The sequence below is a fragment of the Myodes glareolus genome, chromosome 19 (genome assembly GCF_982192425.1).
Source record: "Myodes glareolus chromosome 19, mMyoGla1.1, whole genome shotgun sequence".
NCBI classification, from domain to species: Eukaryota; Metazoa; Chordata; class Mammalia; order Rodentia; family Cricetidae; genus Myodes; species Myodes glareolus.
Genome location: NC_142044.1, coordinates 44,875,887 through 44,896,306, shown reverse-complemented (window position 1 = coordinate 44,896,306; position 20,420 = coordinate 44,875,887). Strand labels below are relative to the sequence as shown.

Sequence of the window (20,420 nt, the reverse complement as noted above, 5' to 3'; positions counted from 1 at the left end):
GGTGTGTGGGTTGATATCCGGGTCTTTGATTCAGTTCCATTTGTCCTTCTGTATGTTTTCACGCGAATATCAGCCTGTTTACAGTACTGTAGCTCTGTAGTAGAATTTGAAGCCAGGGTTTGTGATGCAGAGGTGGTGTGTCCTAAAGTGGAGTATCCCTGTATATTCTTGTGTCCTGTCAACAAAGTGCTCCTTGAGCCTCCATGGTGGTCCTTCCATGTCTGTGGCAATGTTCACAAGTCCGCCAAAACTTCCTGTGTAGCATGATGGAGACACCCAATCCATCCCCAGTATGATAACTGTAGACACAGGGCTCCACCCAGCAAGAAGTAAAGGACGAATAAAGTTAGACAGAGGCCTCCCTGTGACAAGCACCTGGACATCCTGATGGTCTCTTCAGGAATCTCTTAAGAGTTGTAGACAGTTTCTTAGCTTTTTCAGATCAGAGCTAAGATGTTTCCAGTTTGTAAGGTTGTCCTTCCTTGTGCATTGAGTGAATTCACACTCATGGCTTCCCAGTCTGGGGCTGCCTTCTCCTCACTGCCTCTCTCTCACCCTCCTTGTCTAGCCACACAAGCCACTTCAGTGACCCTTGCTACACAGTGATGGTGCCTGCAGAGTCAGTCACACCTCCTGTCCTATAAGTTGAGTGTTCAATGGAGCTCAAACATGTCCCGAGTCATACTGAGACAATGGCCTCAGGCCCCCAGAGCTTTTCCAGTGTGGCACATCACTGACTGACTTTGCTATACCTTCTGATGCTGCACCTTCAGGCAGGGTCCACTGGTCATCTGCCCACTGTGCTCACAGTGCCCAGTCCTACATTGCCACTGTGTTCAGTTCCCTGAGGAGAAGCTGAAGCTACTCCCATGGATAAGTACCGATTGAGAGAAGACAGGGCATGCAACACTGAGCCTGACTTGCCCTGGACTTGCCTGATGTTTTGCTACACAACCCGACTAAAAAGTAAACACAACTACTTGGCTCAGAGTAGAGAACAAAGTGCAGTCTTCTCCCCTTCATAAGGGACCAGGTGCCCAGCCTGTCCTCAGAGTGTCTTTCCTGATCCTAGGTGTCTGAACCAGGCTGGGAAGCAGGGGCAGCCATGGCACTGCTGATTGGAGATGGCCTGTGGTCTCTGGTCCTATTCACGGCCATCTTCCTGCTCCTGGTGGACCTGATGCACCGACACAAGTTCTGGACTGTCCGCTACCCTCCAGGTCCTGTTCCCTTACCTGGGTTGGGCAACCTCCTGCAGGTGGACTTTGAGAACATGCCGTATAGTGTGTACAAGGTGAGAGAGATGGCAGTGGAGGGCAGTAGAGGTCATGGTGCCCCCAGCAGTACATGGTGGTGCTGAAGCCACAGGACAGACAGGAAGATGGCCACTAAGAGAGAAGGCTTTGTGGTTGCCTTGTGGGACTTGCTTCTCATTCTGAGGATACTGTGGGCTTTCTAAGAGCAGAAACATATATGGAAAAGGCCATGTAGGCAGGCGTAGAGTGTGGTTGGACAGGACAGAGGTCAGGGAGGCCCCAGTTCTTTTGTGATCCCATCATTGGCTGTGTTCTCAGTCACAGAGGGGAAGAGTCTGGTTTCATTGTAGCGTGTAGTGAGGATGGGCTGTGTCTGCTATAATCTCTTGCTACTGTAAGGTGTCAGGCCTTGCTGCCCATCTCAGGAACCTGAATTCCCTCATGTATGTGGGGTATGAGGGAACACGGACCTTTTTCTGGAAAGGTGACATCTTAATGATCATATCTACTGTGAGAACTTTGCTGGATTTAGAAGATAGAATCATGCAGGCGTAAGGTGTCATACCTCAGGCGAGAGGTGTGGTCAGTGGTAGAGCATTTGCCCAGCACAGGACAGGATCAAGGCTCAATAATGGATATCATAAAATGTGCTTATGTGCAACTACACATGTGACACACACATACACCAACATACGTACATGTGTTGTGCTTGGATTATCCAGTATGCTAGGGATCTCCACTTACTTAGTATTCTGTCCCTCTACTTCAGCTTCGACAGCGCTATGGTGACGTGTTCAGCCTGCAGATGGCCTGGAAGCCCGTGGTTGTTATCAATGGACTGAAGGCGGTGCGGGAAGTGCTGGTGACCTGTGGAGAGGACACTGCTGACCGCCCTCCAGTGCCTGTCTATGATATCATGGCCTATGGGCCCAAAGCAAAAGGCAAAGAGCTATAGTGGGGTCAAAGAAGAAGAATAGGGCTTGAGGAGCAGTGACCAGAAGGTGGACAGGGCTAACGGAGGGGCTGTGTTCAGGCAATGTGTTTCAATGGAAAGTCACTGCAATGGAGGGTGGAGCCTCCAAAGTGGGCTGTGCTGAATGTGATAGCAAAGTGCTGGGGCACTGATGGCTCAGACTGACCACAGGGAAATGTCGGGAGCAGAGCAGACAGCACAGCCACGTATCCTTGGTTACATACAGATGTCCCTGCAGGTGTGGCATTAGCACCTTATGGTCACGAATGGAGAGAACAGCGGCGATTTGCTTTGTCCACCATGCGAGACTTCGGCCTGGGCAAGAAATCCCTGGAGCAGTGGGTAACAGAGGAGGCTGGACACCTATGTGACGCCTTCACCAAGGAGTCTGGTGGGTGATGGGAATATGGTAGCCTAGCCATATGGTCAGGCACTTATGAGCAATGTCATGACTTGTTTGCATCTCTGCTCCTAGGACAATCATTTAATCCCACTACCCTCCTGAACAAAGGTGCATGCAATGTGATTTCATCCCTCATTTATGCCCAGCGCTTTGAGTATGAAGACCCTTTCTTCAATGGGCTGCTCAAAACCTTACAGGAAAGTCTTGGAGAGGACACTGGCTTCATGGCTGAGGTATGAGGCTCAGGGTAGTTACCCTGCTGGCCACTTCTGTGCTGTAAAATCAGGATGAATATACATTCAGGGGGAATAGGGCAAGGGCCATGAGTGATAGTCAAATGCAGGAGGAAAGCCCATGCCCTTCGCAAATATCAGATAACAGGAGGGGAAGAGAGGCCTACAGGGCTCTAGAAAGGGGGTGAGGCTCTGCCCCCTCTATACATGGAAATCGTGTAAGACTGTTAGATGTACAGAGTAGTAAGGCATTTTGTTCACCCTGGGCTCAAGACAATCTACAGGAAGGACCTGAGGATGCAACAGGTGATGTTTGGGGACAAACAGACCCTGAGTCCTTTGTGGAAGAGGCTGGGAACTAAAAAGAAAAGGGGCTGGGAACTGAGTCTACTCCAGGTGAACACTGAGCAGAAGTAGCATCCAGGCTCAAGAAATATGGCAGAGGGGAAAGAAACTTACAAAGGAAGCCTGGAGTTCTGAACTGGACCCCTGAGACTCACATGGGAGAAAGATCCTACTCTACAAATTGTTCTTTGACCCCCAAACAGGAGTCATTGTGCACATGTATGTGTAAGTGTGCACATGAATGCACACACACTCACACACACACACAGACACACGATTCTTAATTATGAATAAAAACACCTAGACCTGTACCTTTGACAGCTGGTGAACACATTCCCATTGCTCCTGCACATCCCTGGGCTGCCTGGTAAAGCCTTCCCCAAAATGATGGCATTCACGAATTTACTGGATAAGTTGTTGCTTGAGCACAAGGGAACCTGGGACCCTGCCCAACCACCCCGAGACCTGACAGATGCCTTCCTGGCTGAGATGGAGAAGGTGAGGCCAGCAATAAAGATGGGGAGAGGGCCTTTGGGTGAAGTGTTCTGTGAGTTGTGATGCCAGGGAAGTGGAGTTTGTATGTCATCCGTGAACCCAACATCTGGGGTATATGAACACAAGGCTGGATCATTTTGGGGTTTACTCCGTGTGTCCCTGAGCCTACATTCTGTGTCTGAACCAGGCCAAGGGGAATCCTGAGAGCAGCTTCAACAATGGGAACCTGGGCGCAGTAGTAACTGACCTGTTCACGGCAGGGATTCTTACCACCTCAACCACACTGTCCTGGGCCCTGCTGCTCATGATTCTACACCCGGATGTGCAGGGTAAGCCTGGCTGAGCCTGGGAGGGAGTATGAGGGAAGAAAGATAGAAATATTTGAGAAGCTGGGGGCTACAACATCACCTTGACCCAGACTCCCACAGTTCTCATGGGAATCTTAAGTCACCTATTCACTCAGTGGTAGAAGGTCAAGGAAGGTGTACTAAGGGACACTTTCACTAAGGGGAGGTTGTTCCTCCAGGCCGCGTCCAACAGGAAATTGATGAAGTCATAGGGCAGGTGCGGCATCCAGAGATGGCTGACCAGGCCCGCATGCCCTACACCAATGCTGTCATTCATGAGGTGCAGCGATTTGGTGACCTCGTCCCAATGAATGTACCACACATGACATCCCGTGACATTGAAGTTCAGGGCTTCCTCATCCCCAAGGTAGGCACGGTCACTGTTGTCCCTGGGTCACCACTGGGCAAACAGAGGCTATAAAGACCAAGACCTCCACATCCTGGATCTGCAGATGGTGAAGGGCCCAGCCTGGGTGTGAGTACACTGCAGCCATTGCCCAGGGCTCCCCAGGGAAGAGGATGGCTAGTGGAATAAGCCACAGGATTGCAGGGAGCACTGCACGCAGTGCAGCCTCTGATTTGGGTACTTAGGGTAGCTTTGTCGTATGGCCTTGAATGGTACCAGAAAATAGTACCAAGGGGATCTGAGGTTGAGGTGAATGAAAGAACCCCATGTATACAGGGAGAGGTTGTGCATGTGACCATGGTAACCAGGGTATTGGAAGCCCCATCGCAATCCATGTTCCACCATGTGCCTCCTGCCAGGGGACGACCCTCCTCACCAACCTGTCCTCAGTGCTGAAGGATGAGACTGTCTGGGAGAAGCCCCTCCGCTTCCATCCTGAGCACTTCCTGGATGCCCAGGGCCACTTCGTGAAACATGAGGCCTTCATGCCATTCTCAGCAGGTCCTGTGGGATTCCTGGCTTCATGTTTCTCCAAGGGTGCCTTGGAGGGCAGAGCATCCATCAGGCCCAGACTGACTGAGCCCCTTTCCCACCTACAGGTCGCCGAGCTTGCCTGGGGGAGCCCCTGGCCCGCATGGAGCTCTTCCTCTTCTTCACCTGCCTCCTGCAGCGCTTTAGCTTCTCGGTGCCCAGTGGACAGCCCCGGCCCAGTGACTATGGCATCTTCTCATTGCCCGTTACCCCAACCCCCTACGAGCTCTGTGCAGTCGTGCGCTAGCAAGGACAGCAGTTCCATCCTTCCTTCCAGCTTGTGCTGTTTGATGTTTAATAAACCTGGTCTGTGGCTGCCACTCAAATTTCACATCCTACCTCCATCCTTGACTCCACTGTGTCCTAAGACAACAGGCTACAGTTTTTCCCCTCTGCCCCAGACCTCCTCTATGAACAACTTCAATATTGTGAGAAAAGTTTACTGAGCCAACAGCAGTGGCACAGGCCTGCGGTATAGCAGGAGGGAGGCTGAGGCAAGAAGATGGCAAGTTCAATACCAGCCTGGGCTGTATGGCCTTGACTACTTACTGAGGTCCTTTCTCCAAAACAGAATAAGTTGGCAGGTGGAGTAGGTCAGGAGGTGATGAAGAGACAGAGGAGAGAATGAAAGGGAGAATGAGAGGAGGAAGCATCGGACAAAGTAGGAAGTGAGGGTTTCTTGCTGGTGTCCAGTGATTGAGCATAGATCACACTTAAAGGCCTGCCCATCCTCTGCGGGGATGGGGACAAACAGCAGACAGAAGTCAGTACTCTGTGGTTCCTGTGAGGAAATGTGAATGACTTGTGGGATTCAGCAAATTCTTGTTTTGGGGACAGATGTTGGTGTAGATTCCCAGGATCCTGAAATGTCACAAATGGTCTTGGGTCTCTTAAGCTAGAGAAGCTGCTGTCCTCCCAGCTCAGCTTGCTACAGTGAAGGGATGCAGGGGAATATATGCTGTAGGAAAGGTGTCAGAATCCAGGAGGATGGGCAGGATCCTGCTGTGCTGTTTGGGGCCATCTCTCCTGACCCGGGAGAGTGCTCCCAAGAAGTATGTGGGTATGATATAATGGGTATTACTCACTAGGAAAGCCCAAGATTCTTGGAAATTTGGGGTTTGGTAGGCCTGGGAAACATTGAGGCATGCAAGACCCCTCATGGCTCATCTTAGTCTCCACATAATCTGAGGCCAGACAGTAGCATTCGAAGCCCCCATCTTGTATTGCGTGCTTGAGACACAGCTGTGTGCAGACTCTATTTTTGCTTTTGTTTTGTGAAATAGAAAATGTCCTCCCACTGACTCTCTGCCATGGAATGTTAGGGGTCCTCCACCACCCATCAGTGGTCAGACAATGCCTTTTGTAATATTCAGGACCAGACACTCACCAAGCTGCTATAACTTTACTTCGCAGTCCCCCTCCTCGCTGCTTACAGGAATAGCCACATCATTTGCCACCATCCCTTCTCCCCTCCCCACCCCCGTATTTTTATCGTGCAATTGTGGGTATTTGCTTGCATGTGTGGGGCACCTGAGGAGGACAGGAGTGCACATGGGATCTCCAGGGACATGCATTACAGTTTGTTGTCAACCTCCCGTGGGTGCTGGGAATCAAGCCTAGATCATCAGGAAGAGTAGTCAGTGTGCTTCACTGTAGGGACATCTGGACAACCCTCCTCCTTCCCCTCTTAGTGGTTCTGGAAGGTCTTACTCTAGTCTGAGGCGATTTCCTATATTTCCTTCATGCTCTGCACGTGTGGTATGTCAGACGAGTGACTTTTCTATGTTCCTGGGAGCAGGAGTTCACTGGACATTTGTGCCCCATGCTCACAGTCCGCAGCCTAACATGACCAGCAGCACAGCCTCCACCTCCTGATGCGCTCTAGAGAATAAGCACCTGGAGAGGGAAGAAGACGTAGGAAACTGAAGCAAACCTTCTAGAGTGCTCTGAATCCTCCTTATACTCAGATGAAAGAGAGAACACAGCAGCTCAACTGAAGACACTATTGAAAGGACAGTTTTCCATCTTCCTTAGGGACCAGATGCCATTTTTGCAGCAAGAGGTCCCCTTCCTGACCTTACATGGTTGCAGTGGTTAAGATGTTTGCAGAATGACCTAGGACCAGTGATGTAGCCCTGAGGTAGCTGACTGGAGATGAGCTGTGGCTTGTGATCATCTTCATGGCCGTATTTTTTAAAAAGTGGATTGATTTAGTGGTGCAAGTTCTGGAATTTCAGTTATTCACCAGACCCTGTGCCACAAGTGGCCTGGACTTAGAGAACATGTGGTATAGCTTCACACACACACACACACACACACACACACACACACACACACACACGGCAATCAGGACTACAGATTGCCTTTAATTCTGGCTGCAAATCATGGTGCTGAAGCCACAGGAGACACAGGGATCTGGGTCCCCAAGAAGTAGACAATGCAGCTTCCTGGTGACTTGCTCTGTCGGGTCCGAGGTTACTTTGGACTTTTAGTTAGTGCAAGTTGTGATGGAAAGACCAGGAAGTGTAGCAGCACATGGCTGCTGGTAGGTGGAGTGTTAAAGAATCAGATATAATTGGAATTTTCTTTGGGCAGCCACTCTGCTCCCAATAAACATGGAGACTTATTATTAATTATGTATGCTGGGCCTTAGCCTAGACTTGTCTCACTAGCTCTTTTGTTTTACTTTAATCTGTTTCTATTCATCTACATTTTCCTTTGGCGCTCTTTACCTTTCTTTCATTCTGTATGTCTTACTTTCCTGCTTCCTTTGTGTCTGTCTGTCTGGTCCTTGGCATCTATCCCCCTGTGTCTCCTTTTCTTTCTTCCTCCTGTCTAAAATTCTCCTACCATTACTCTCTTTGCAAGGAATTTCTACGTATACCTCCTTCCTCACTATTTGCCAATCAGTTTTTTTTGTTAGACTAATCATGTGCCTTAGGCAGGCAAGGTGAAACATCAACACATCTTTCCATAATCCAACAAATGCAGCACATCTTTGCCTAGCTAAATATTCTGAAACAGTCAGAGAAGAGAGGCACAACATTTAGTCTTATTTACATCTCTACTCCTAGGACTTCCTTTCAGTCCCAGTCCCTACTGAACAAAGTCACATGCAACATGACTATCTCATTTATGCCTGTCATTTTGAGTATAGAGTCCTTTGATTTGGCAAGATGTTGAATGTTTCAGGATATTTGACCATACTGTGAACACCAAGATTGGAAGAACCTGTTTCTAGTTGGGGAGTGGCTAAGCCCTAACACAGATCATTATTCCACGTGCTTTCTGCTTGAATATTGTAAACAGGATTAAATAAAGTCAACCATAGATCAAGAGGCAGAGCAAGTGACCAACTGACCTGAAGGGAACATATGGGGAGTCAGGAAGATGGGTAGAGAGATGCACAGGAAGTGGAAAGGAGGGGTGTGGAGTGTGGAGAGAGAGTTGATTGAGACAGTGCAGGAGATGAGAATTTTGGATGGGATCATGGATGAGGTGGAAGGTCAGCTGGGTGCTTTCATTGCTTCTCTGAGCTGCCAGACTTTACCCCAGCGTCTGGCTCATGATAAAGTCAAACGATTGAGATTTTGTTGAAAACATCATCTGAAAATATTAGAGGAACATTGCTGAGGTAGAAGACTCAGGGCATTCTGCAGGGCCACATCTATGCTGCCCATCCTGTACCCAGGGAGCTGTGTATCTAGGCTTTGGGAGTGGTCTTCTTGGAGTCAACTGCAGAAGGAAATGCCTCAAACTTGACAAAGCTCTTACAACACAAGGGGAGAAGTGGATCAATGAAGGTCAGGGTTTCTAGAAAGGGAGAGAACCTGTGTCACTGTTTACACAGAAACCACACAAGCCTGTAAGATTTTCAGGGTAGAATATTCTTTCTATTTACCTTGGCTTCAAGAACCTAAAGGTTGGAAGTGAGGATGAGGCAGGTTATGGATGGGAACAAACTGGTCCTAGTAAGAGGCTTGGAACTGAGACGGGTCCAGGTGGACACTCTGCAGAATCAGCACACAGACCAGCCATAATAGTCAGTAGTAGAGGAATTTGCCATGCAAGCCTGCAGACCTGATTCATTCTCTGGATCACATTTGGGTTTGAAAGAACTGACTCTGTAAGTGTTTACTGTCTTTGACATTCTCACAAGGGCTAGTACACCTACACACATACACATACCATGCAACACTTATGCCTTACACACACTTACACATATGCATGCACACTATGCACACACTCTTACACATATACACAGCACTATGAACACACACACTATACTCACATACATGCATTCATATGGACACATTCATGTAACAGAAACACATACCATGCTATATGCACACTGTAACAGGGAAAGACAGTGCAGAGGTTTCTCCATCTCATATTCTTGCTGAATATGATTTAGGTTTGATTAGAATTTGATCTCCTTGGTGGGAAACTACTCAAGTTGATTCTAGGGAACCTGAGGTAGAGAGGCCCCGGCTAGATTATTTTTAGCTCACAACTGCCTGCTTAAGCAAACCTCTGTCCAGCTAACAGCTTGTCTTGTTTGGCTTCTCTTAAACTGCTTGCTAGTACAATACCTCCCACGGAGTTACCTCAGATCTAAGTAGACTGTGTATTTTGCCCTTAAAAGCCCCTTGTTCTAAATGCACAGGGCTACAGTTAGGTCTCGAATACCTGAGTGTAGTCCCAACCAGCTGAAATAGACGTTCAGTTGTCTACAGACTGTGTCTGAGGGGTCATCACTAGTGGGTTCTCTCTAACAACACTACGTATGAAGCCACACGCACACACACTTGCATAAATTCATAGATCCTTACACATACCTGTCCACACACATTAATAAGAATAAAGGTAATTTAAAAGCTACTAAAGGACATATGTCCTCAGCTACTCTCTGTGGTTGTCATGTGTGTTGAATGTAGTTACATTGCTCCAGCATATCCTAAGGCATCTTGGCAAAACTTCCCAGAGCACAGTCCACTAATGGGTTTGCAGTACAGTGTGTTAACTGAGCCCAGATGATTTGAGATCCTGTCCACCCTGAGCCCTGACTGATGCCTTCCTAACTGAGGTGGAAAGGTGAGAGCTGTGAGTTGCAATGTTGGGTAAGGACAGGCAGGACAGAGTCTGTTGTCACACGCTAACCTAGTATCTGGACTTCCTGGAGACAATGGAAGGTCATTGTAGGCTTCCATCTGTAGCATGATTAATAGTAGCCCAGAGACAGACAATGGGGTTCAACCTGAAGGTCAGAAGAGCAAAACAGCCAGTCAGTGGCTCTTAACTCTACCTCAATCTGAAATGATGATCCTGCTCCCAGGAATTCACAGAATGAGACTGACAGAGATTTGTCTCCTCCTATCTTATACTCTTCTGTACGGCTGGGAGTAAGGGCGTGCACCACTACCGTCCAGTTTCTATGGCAAATTAGCATGTCTACTGTGATTAAAACTGTGTGTTACCACTGCCTGGGATGTAAGGCTGACCAGGGTGACTGTTTTACTCTCTGATCCTCAGGCAAATTTTATTTATTAAAATACAAGTGAAATATCACTACATTACCCCTCGTCTAAAATAAAGAGATGGCTATAACTAATGTGAGAAAAACTATACAGAATAAGTACAACGACTATATACATTATATCCAGGCAATAAATACATCAACAATGTCTAGTCCATTTTCATTCAACAATTTTATCGACAATACTCCATATCTATCCTATTCTTCGTGAGTCCAAGGGCTTATACCTAATATACTTTATCATAACTTGCTTTCTGCAAGGAAACAAGGAAAACTATACCTATCTAGTCTTCAACTTCCTCAGAGACCCAAGAAGGAAACAATATCAGCTGAATAAACAAGAAGTATCAATAAGCAACTTCCAAAAATATGTGAGTAGTGACGGTATCCAGGAATTATATGTGAGGCTGATTTTCAGTATTTTACATATGTCATCTCAAGCATAAGTTTTGTGGTTTCTGTTTCCATAGCTACCATCCTGTCATACCAAGAGGGGTGACGTAACCATTCAGGTATGGGAGTTTCACCAACACCAAACAAACCCAGGCCGTGTTTTGCCCAAATGAGTATTCCCAAGTCAACAGTCTGAGTCACAATGACCCCAGTGAGTCACATCACTCTTACTAAGCTGAATGGCTTGCACTTCCAACCATGCCTAGGGAAAGAAAGCACAGAGCTAGGAGTGGCTCTAGGTGTCACTGTTGGTCTTCACTTCAGTTAACCCAGGCAGTTGAAGCCAGCAAAGGGAAGGGCACACAGGTCAGTCCATGACAGATGTGCCCAGGTTCCATTGTTTTCTTCCAGTAGAGTCCAAAGGACAGTGATTAACTATCTGTTGACATGTGAACAGAGAATTGTTAAACTAGGAACATTGCTGGCCAATGAGAACTCATAACTCAGTTCCACCTTCCTGTCGTAGACATGGCACATCTTTGCAGCTGACATGGATTCCAAGACCCCAGTCCCCGGAAGTCACACTGACCTTACAGGACACTAGTGCTCACGTGGCTGAGGGACCATGAACTGAGGATGAAGGGAAGCAAACAGTGCTGGCAGGCAGATGTTACCAGAGCATCCAGGTCATCTCCCATGAGCTGGTGACAGACCAGGAACCTGTACAACATACAGTGTGTGACACCCCTCGCCTGCTCAGTGCACTAACCTCCCAGGGCCTCACTCAGCCTGAAGTAGGAAGATCAGACCCAGTCAGCACCATGGTTTCTCTTTCACGTCATCATATGTGACACACAGAAGAGATGTGGAGACCCGAGGAGAGGCAGAACGTGTGACAACTATCATCTAGGCCTAGCCATGAAGTCTGGGAGGGTCTTGGAGCAAACCAGGAGGAAGCCACCAGCTTGAGCCTATGAGTGACCAGAACACAGTTGTCTCTGTCCCTCCCCTCTGACCGTGACCCAGGCTCCTATCCTGACTCCCATTCAGGGCTCCATTCAGGCCAAGTTGGAGCTGGACAAAGACCCTTGTCTGTGGTCCAACCTAAAATGCCATCCTGTGTAATTGAGTTTTGCATGGCCAGGAGTCATGGAGAGGAACAGGGAGCAGACTTGGGTCTTCAGGATGTCAATAAGCATGGAGTTCTTCACAGGCCCTGGTGACACAGATGTGGGCAGAGAACGGGGTGGCAGGAGCAGCAGAGAGAAGATGACCCAGTGTCCAGTCCTTATTGAGGGCTACATGGTGTGAACTCGGCTCATCTCCTCTAACTCAGCTCCTGTCTCCCTTCTGCCACACTAGAGGGGCAGCAGAGATCACTGTCTGGATTGCACTGGGACTTCTGAGTCTTTGAATTGCACTGGGACTTCTGAGTCTTTGACCTTCACAACTCTGGATCCCCAGCAAGGACAGGGACTCCACCTACTGAGTCATGATTTGGCACATACAGTGTGCCATTTGTCAGAAGGCTCAGAGTCATATTTCCATTTTCCACATGGGGCCCATACTAACCACAGACATCTGGCATGAGGAGAAACAAAGGGTGGATAAAGGAAAGAGATCATCATGTGACAAGTAGCTCACCTAACCTGAGGGTCTGTGACTATCTCATAGTTGTTGGCATTTCTCAGCATTCTTGGAACTGAAGGAAGAAGGGCCCAGGTTCTGAGTCAGGACTTCCTGGTCAATTCTGCAGCCTCACACCTGTCCACAAGACTCAAGTGGCTGTAGCCACCATCCTCTCCCCGCCCCTAACTCACTACAAAACTAATCACAGGCATTTATCCATTTTTTATCCTTTAAATGCTTTCATTGATTTTATTGAGCTATATATTTTCTTCTGCTTACCTCCCTTCCCCTCCCCTGCACTTCTACTCTCTCTCATGGTTCCCATGCTCCCAATTTACCCAGGAGATCTTGTATTTTTCTACTTCCTGTGTAGGTTACAACTGTGTGTCTCTCTTAGGGTCCTCAGTGTTGTCCAAGTTCTCTATGACTGTGAATTGTAGGCTAGTTTTTATTTGCTTTATGTCTAAAAGCCATTTATGAGTGAGTTCATATGATAATTGTCTTTCCGGGTCTGGGTTACCTCACTCAATATGTTTTCTAGATCTATGCCTTTGCCTACAAATTTCAAGATGTCATTATATTTTTTTGCTGTGTAGTACTCCATTGTGTAAATTTATGACATTTTTCTTATCCATTTTTGGTCAAGAATCATGTAGGTTGTTTCCAGGTTCAGGCTATGACAAACAAAGCTGCTATGAACATAGTTGAGCATATGTTCTTGTGGTACAATTGAGCATCCTTTTAATATATACCCAAAGTGGTATTACTGGGTCTTGAGGAAGGTTATTTCCAAATTTTCTGAGAAATAACTACAGTGACATCTAAAGGGGTTGTACCAGCTTACATTCCCCCCAGCAATGCAGAAGTGTTCCCTTTTCCCCATAACCTCTCCAGCATAAGTTGTCATCAGTGTTTTTGATCTTGGCCATTCTTACTGGTGAAAGATGGAATCTCAGAGTTGTTTAGATTTGCATTTCTCTGATGGCTAAGGATGTTGAACATTTCCTTAAGTGTCTTTCAGCCATTTTAGATTTCTCTGTTGAGAGTTCTCTGTTTAGGTCTATACTCCATTTTTTTAATTGAATTATTTGTTCTTTTTATGACTAATTTCTTGAGTTCTTTGTATATTTTGGAGATCAGACCACTCTCTGATGTTGGATTAGTGAAGATCTTTTCCCAGTCTGTAGGCTGCCGTTTTGTCTTGTTGACTTTGTCTTTTGCTTTACAGAAGCTTCTCACGTTCAGGAGGTCCCATTTATTAAGTGTTTCTCTCAGTGTCTGCGCTAACTTGTGGTTATATTTAGGAAGTGATCGTCTGTGCCAATGTGTTCAAGTGTACTTTGCACTGTCTCTTCTATGAGGTTCGGTGTTTTTGGTTTTACATTGTGGTCTTTGATCCATTTGGACTTGAATTTTGTGCATGGCAATAGATATGGATCTCTTTTCATTCTTCTGCATGTTGATATCCAGTCATGCCAGCACCATTTGTTGATTATGCTTTCTTTTTTCCATCTGATACTTTTTGCTTCTGTCAAAATCAGGGTTAGTAGGTGTGTGGCTTGATATCCAGGTCTTCGATTCAGTTCCATTTGGCCTTCTTTCTGTTTTCACACCAAACCAGGCTGTTTTCAGTACTGTAACTCTGTAGTAGAGTTTGAAGCCAGGGTTTGTGATGCAGAGGCGGTGTGTCCTAAAGTGCTGTATCCTTGTGTCCTGTCAACAAAGCGCTCCTTATGCCTCCATGGTGGTCTTTGCCATGTTTCTGACAATGTTCACAAGATCCTCAAAACTGCCTGTGTATCAGGAAGGAGACACCCAATCCATTCACATTATGATAACTGTAGACACAGGGCTCCACCTGCCAAGAAGCAAAGGGTGAATAAAATTAGACAGAGGCCTCCCTGTGACAACCACCTGGACATCCTGATGGCCTTTTCGTGAATCTCTTAAGAGTTAAAAACAGTTTCTTAGCTTTTTTCAGATCAGAGCTAAGAGGTTTCCAGTTTGTAAGGTTGGCCTTCCTCATGTGTTGAGTGACCTCACACCTGTAGTCATGGCTCCCCAGGCTGTGGCTGCCTTCTCCACACTGCCTCTCTCTCACCCTCCTTGTCTAGCCACACAAGCCACTTCAGTAACCCTTGCTACACTGTGATGGTGCCTGCAGAGTCAGTCACACCTCCTGTCCTATAAGTTGAGTGTTCAATGGAACTTCAAACATGTCCACATTCATTCTGAGACAATGGCCTCAGGTCCCCAGAGCCTTTCCAGTGTGGCACATCACTGACTGACTTTGCTATACCTTGTGATGCTGCACCTTCAGGCAGGGTCCACTGGTCCTCTGCCCACTGTGCTCACAGTGCCCAGCCATACATAGCCACTCTGTTCAGTTCCCCGAGGAGAAGCTGAAGCAGGTCCCATGGATAAGTATCCATCGAGAGAAGACAGGGCATTGACCTCTGAGCCTGACGTGCCCTGGACTTTCCTGACGTTTTGTTACACAACCTGACTGAACAGTAAACACAGGTACTTGGCTCCGGGTAGAGAACAAAGTGCAGCCTTCTCCCCTTCATAAGGGACCAGGTGCCCAGCCTGTCCTCAGAGTGTCTTTCCTGATCCTAGGTGTCTGGAGCAGGCGTTTCCCCAACCAGGCTGGGAAGCAGGGGCAGTCATGGCACTGCTGACTGGAGATGGCCTGTGGTCCATGGTCCTATTCACAGCCATCTTCCTGCTCCTGGTGGACCTGATGCACCGACGCAAGTTCTGGACTGCCCGCTACCCTCCAGGTCCTGTGCCCCTACCTGGGCTGGGCAACCTCCTGCAGGTGGACTTCGAGAACATGCCGTATAGTTTACACAAGGTGAGGGAGATGGCAGTGGAGGGCAGTAGAGGTCATGGTGCCCCAGCAGTACATGGTGGTGCTGAAGCCACAGGACAGACAGGAAGATGGCCACCAAGTGGAAGAGGCTTAGTGGTTGCCTTGTGGCACTTGCTTCAGGTTCTTCGCTCTCTGTGGACTTCTAAGAGCAGGAGCTCAGTATGGAAAAGGTCATGGAGACAGGCGTGGACTGTGGTTGGACAAGACAGAGGTCAGAGTCACCCAGTTTTCTTGTGATCCCATCAGTGGCTGAGGTCTCAGGGCAGAGGGGAGGATCTGGATTCATTGTAGCATGTAGTGAGGATGGGCTGCATCTGCTATAATCTCTTACTGCTGTATGGTGTCAGGCCTTGCTGTCCATCTCAAGCACCTGAATTCCATCATGTATGGCAGGATATGAAGGAGAACCAACATTTTTGTCGCAATGTAACAGTTTAATGATCACATCTACTACAAGAACATTGCTGGATTTAGAAGACAGAGTCATGCAGGCATAAGGTGTCATACCTCAGTCTAGAGATGTGGTCAGTGATAGGGCATTTGCCCAGCATAGGGCAGGACCAAGCTACAGAATGCATACCATAAAATGTGCTTATGTGTAACTGCACACATCACACACACAGAGATACACGTGTTATGTGTTGTGCTTATATTGTCCAGATTGCTAGGGATTTCCATTTTCTAAGCATTTTGTCCCTCTACTTCAGCTTCGTCAACGCTATGGGGACCTGTTCAGCCTGCAGATGGCCTGGAAGCCCGTGGTCGTTATCAATGGACTGAAGGCGGTGCGGGAAGTGCTGGTGACCTGTGGAGAGGACACTGCTGACCGCCCTCCAATGCCCATCTATGCTGTCATGGGCTATGGGCCCAAAACAAAAGGCAAAGAGTTATACAGTGGGACATGGGCAGAGAGAATAGGGCTTGAGGAGCAGTGACCAGAAGATGGACAGGGTTAATGGAGGGGCTGTGTTCAGGCAATGTCTTTCAATGGAAAGTCACTGCAGTGGAGGGTGGAGCCTTTAAAGTGGCCTGTGCTGATTGTGATAGCAAAGTGCTGGGGCGCTGATGGCTCAGACTGACCTCAGGGAAATGTTGGGAGCAGAGCAGACAGCACAGCCATGTATCCTTGGTTACACACAGATGTCCCTGCAGGTGTGGCGTTAGCACCTTATGGTCACGAATGGCGAGAACAGCGGCGATTCTCTGTGTCCACCATGCGAGACTTCGGCCTGGGCAAGAAATCCCTGGAGCAGTGGGTGACGGAGGAGGCTGGACACCTCTGTGACGCCTTCACCAAGGAGTCTGGTGGGTGATGGGAATATGGTAGCCATATGGGCACGCAGTGACGAACAACATCATGACTTGTTTGCATCTGCTTCTAGGGCAACCATTTAATCCCACCACCCTCCTGAACAAAGGTACATGCAATGTGATTTCATCTCTCATTTATGCCCAGCGCTTTGAGTATGAAGACCCTTTCTTCAGTAGGTTGCTCAAAACCTTACAGGAAAGTTTTGGAGAGGACACTGGCTTCATTGCTGAGGTATGAGGCTCAGGGCAGTCAGTGTGCATGGCCACTTCTGTGCTATAAAATTAGGATGAATATTCATTCCGGGGGAATCGGGTAAGGGCCTTGTGTGATAGTCAAATGCAGGAGGAAAGCCCATGCCCTTGGCAAATCTCAGATAACAGAGGGGAAGAGTGGACCAAGGTCAGGGGCTCTAGAAAGGGGGTGAGGCTCTGCCCCTGTCTACATGGAAACCATGTAAGACTGTTAGATGTGCAGAGTAGTAAGGCATTTTGTTCACCCTGGGCTCAAGACAATCTACAGGTAGGACCTGAGGATGCAACAAGTGATGTTTGGGGACAAACAGACCCTGAGTCCTTTGTGGAAGAGGCTGGGAACTAAAAAGAAAAGGGGCTGGGAACTGAGTCTACTCCAGGTGAACACTGAGCAGAAGTAGCATCCAGGCTCAAGACCATTGTCTGTGGGTAAAGGAACTTAGTAAGGAAGCCTGGAGTTCTGAGCAGTATCCCTGGGACTCACATGGGAGAGCGATCCTACTCTACAAGTTGTCCTTTGACCTCCAAACAGTAGTCATTGTGCACATGTAGCTGTGAGAGTGCACATGTAGACACACACACACACACACACACACACACACACACACACACACATACACACATGCCTCTTAATTTGGAATAAAAACCACTTGACCTGTTGTTTTGACAGCTGGTAAACACATTCCCGGTGCTCATGCACATCCCTGGGCTCCCTGGTAAAGCCTTCCCCAAATTGACGGAATTGACAAATTCACTGGATAAGTTGTTGCTTGAGCACAAGGGAACCTGGGACCCTGCCCAGCCACCCCAAGACCTGACACATGCCTTCCTGGCTGAGATGGAGAAGGTGAGGACAGCAATAAAGATGGGGAGAGGGCCTTTGGGGTGAAGTGTTCTGTGAGTTGTGAAGCCAGGGAAGTGGAGTTTGTATGTCATCCATGAACCCAACATCTGGGGTATATGAACACAATGGTGGATCATTTTGGGGTTTACTCCCTTTGTCCCTGTGCCTACCTTCTCTGTCTGCCCAGGCCAAGGGGAATCCTGAGAGCAGCTTCAACGATGGGAACCTGCGCGCAGTAGTAACTGACCTGTTCATTGCAGGGATGGTGACCACCTCAACCACACTGTCCTGGGCCCTGTTGCTCATGATCCTACACCCGGATGTGCAGGGTAAGCCTGGCTGAGCCTGGGAGGGAGTGTGAGGGAAGAAAGATAGAAGTATTTGAGAAGCATCTGGGGCTCCAGCATCACCTTGACCCAGACTCCCACAATTCTGATGGGAGTCTTAAACCACCTACTCACCCAGTGGTAGAAGGTCAAGTTAGAGCCACTAAGGGACTGCTTCACTGAGGGGAGGCTGTTCCTCCAGGCCGCGTCCAACAAGAGATTGATGAAGTCATAGGGCAGGTGCGGCGTCCAGAAATGGCAGACCAGGCTCGCATGCCCTACACCAATGCTGTCATTCATGAGGTGCAGCGATTTAGTGACATCGTCCCAGTGAATTTACCACACATGACATCCCGTGACATTGAAGTACAGGGCTTCCTCATCCCCAAGGTAGGCACGGTCACTGTTGTCCCTGGGTCACCACTGGTCAAACAGAGGCTATAAAGACCAAGTCTTCCACATCCTGAATTTGCAGATGGTGAAGGGCCCAGCCTGGGTGTGAGTACACTGCAGCCATTGCCCAGGGCTCCCCAGGGAAGAGGATGGCTAGTGGAATAAGCCACAGGATTGCAGGGAGCACTGCACACAGTGCAGCCTCTGATTTGGGTACTTAGGGTAGCTTTGTCGTATGGCCTTGAATGGTACCAGAAAATGGTACCAAGGGGATCTGAGGTTGAGGTGAATGAAAGAACCCTGTGTGTGCAGGAAGAGGTTGTGCATGTGACCACGGTAACCAGGGTACTGGCAGCCCCACCACAGTCAATGTTCACACCATGTGCCTCCTGCCAGGGGACGACCCTCCTCACCAACCTGTCCTCAGTGCTGAAGGATGAGACTGTCTGGGAGAAGCCCCTCCGCTTCCATCCTGAGCACTTCCTGGATGCCCAAGGCCGCTTTGTGAAGCATGAGGCCTTCATGCCATTCTCAGCAGGTGTCTGTGGGATGCTTGGCTTCATGTTTCTTTCCAGGGTGTCTTGGAGGGCAGAGCATCCATCAGGCCCAGACTGACTGAGCCCCTTTCCCACCTACAGGTCGCAGAGCTTGCCTGGGTGAGCCCCTGGCCCGCATGGAGCTCTTCCTTTTCTTCACTTGTCTCCTGCAGCGCTTTAGCTTCTCGGTGCCCAGTGGACAGCCCCGGCCCAGCGACCATGGCATTTTCGCATTGCCAGTTACCCCAACCCCCTACGAGCTCTGTGCAGTCGTGCGCTAGCAAGGACAAGAGCTCCATCCTTCTCCCCAGCTTGTGCTGATTGATGTCCAATAAACCCAGTCTGTGGCTGCCACTCAGATTGCAGGTTCTACCTCCATCCTTGTCTCCACTCTGTCTTAAGACAACAGGCTACAGTCTTTCCCCTCTGCCCCAGACCTCCTCTATGAACAACTTTAATGTTGTAAGAAGAGTTTACTGAGCCAACAGTAGTGGCACAGGCCTGCGGTATAGCACAAGGGAGGCTGAGGCAAGAAGATGGCAAGTTCAAGACCAGCCTGGGCTGTATGGCCTTGACTGCTTATTGAGATCTTTTCTCCAAAACAGAAAAAATTGGCGGGTGAAGTAGGTCAGGAGGTGATGAAGAGACAGAGGAGAGAATGAAAGGGAGAATGAGAGGGGGAAGCATCGGGACAAAGTAAGAAGAGAGGGCCTTGTGCTGGTGTCCAGTGATTGGGCATAGATCACACTTAAAGGCCCGCCCATCCTCTGCGGGGATGGGGACAAACCGCAGACAGAAGTCAGTACTCTGTGGTTCCTGTGAGGAAGTGTGAATGACTTGTGGGATTCAGCACAATATTTTTGGAGGGGTGGGGGACAGATGTTGGTGTAGATTCCCAGGATCCTGAAATGTCACAAATGGTTAAGGGGTCTCTTACTGCTAGAGAAGTTGCTGTCCTCCCAGCTCAGCTTGCTGCAGTGAAGGGATGCAGGAGAACATCTGCTGTAGGAAAGGTGTCAGAATCCAGGAGGCTGGGCGGGATCCTGCTGTACTGTCTGGGGCCATCTCTCCTGACCGGGGAGAGTGCTCCCAGCAAGCAAGTGGGCATGATATAATAGATATTACTCACTAGGAAAGCTCAAGAATTTTGCAAATTTCTGTTTCGGTGGGCCAGGGAGAACATGGAGGCATGCAGGACCCCTCATGGCTCATCTTAGTCTCCATATAATCTGAGGCTAGACTGTAGCATTACAATCCCCCATCCTCTATGGCATGACTTGAGACACAGCTATGAAGACATTGATTTTGCTTTTGTTTTGTGAAATAGAAAATGTCC

The 20,420-nt window shown here is 48.5% G+C and overlaps 2 protein-coding genes across 4 annotated transcripts in view; both read left to right on the top strand.

The window, feature by feature from the left end:
* The first annotated feature begins 1,063 nt into the window (after positions 1-1,063).
* On the top strand, positions 1,064-5,315 carry LOC125407437 (cytochrome P450 2D20-like). The gene is made up of 9 exons (XM_087899113.1): positions 1,064-1,294; positions 2,026-2,197; positions 2,468-2,620; positions 2,705-2,865; positions 3,532-3,708; positions 3,893-4,034; positions 4,232-4,419; positions 4,818-4,959; positions 5,058-5,315. The coding sequence occupies exons 1-9, from the start codon at positions 1,106-1,108 to the stop codon at positions 5,234-5,236; spliced, it is 1,503 nt and encodes a 500-aa protein (XP_087755239.1). The 5' UTR covers positions 1,064-1,105; the 3' UTR covers positions 5,237-5,315.
* Positions 5,316-15,128: 9,813 nt separating this feature from the next.
* The window catches only part of LOC146890961 (cytochrome P450 2D20-like), a 36,292-nt gene continuing 31,000 nt past the window's right edge, over positions 15,129-20,420 (top strand). The window contains exons 1-9 of one of the 3 annotated variants that reach the window (XM_087899110.1): positions 15,130-15,404; positions 16,130-16,301; positions 16,575-16,727; positions 16,805-16,965; positions 17,656-17,832; positions 18,017-18,158; positions 18,358-18,545; positions 18,945-19,086; positions 19,187-19,442. In XM_087899110.1, the coding sequence (XP_087755236.1) occupies positions 15,216-15,404; positions 16,130-16,301; positions 16,575-16,727; positions 16,805-16,965; positions 17,656-17,832; positions 18,017-18,158; positions 18,358-18,545; positions 18,945-19,086; positions 19,187-19,365 (1,503 nt within the window). In that variant the 5' untranslated portion in view covers positions 15,130-15,215 and the 3' untranslated portion in view covers positions 19,366-19,442. Of the gene's footprint in view, positions 15,405-16,129; positions 16,302-16,574; positions 16,728-16,804; positions 16,966-17,655; positions 17,833-18,016; positions 18,159-18,357; positions 18,546-18,944; positions 19,087-19,186; positions 19,443-20,420 lie in introns of those variants that run through there. The other 2 variants (XM_087899111.1, XM_087899112.1) reach the window with 2 other exon arrangements.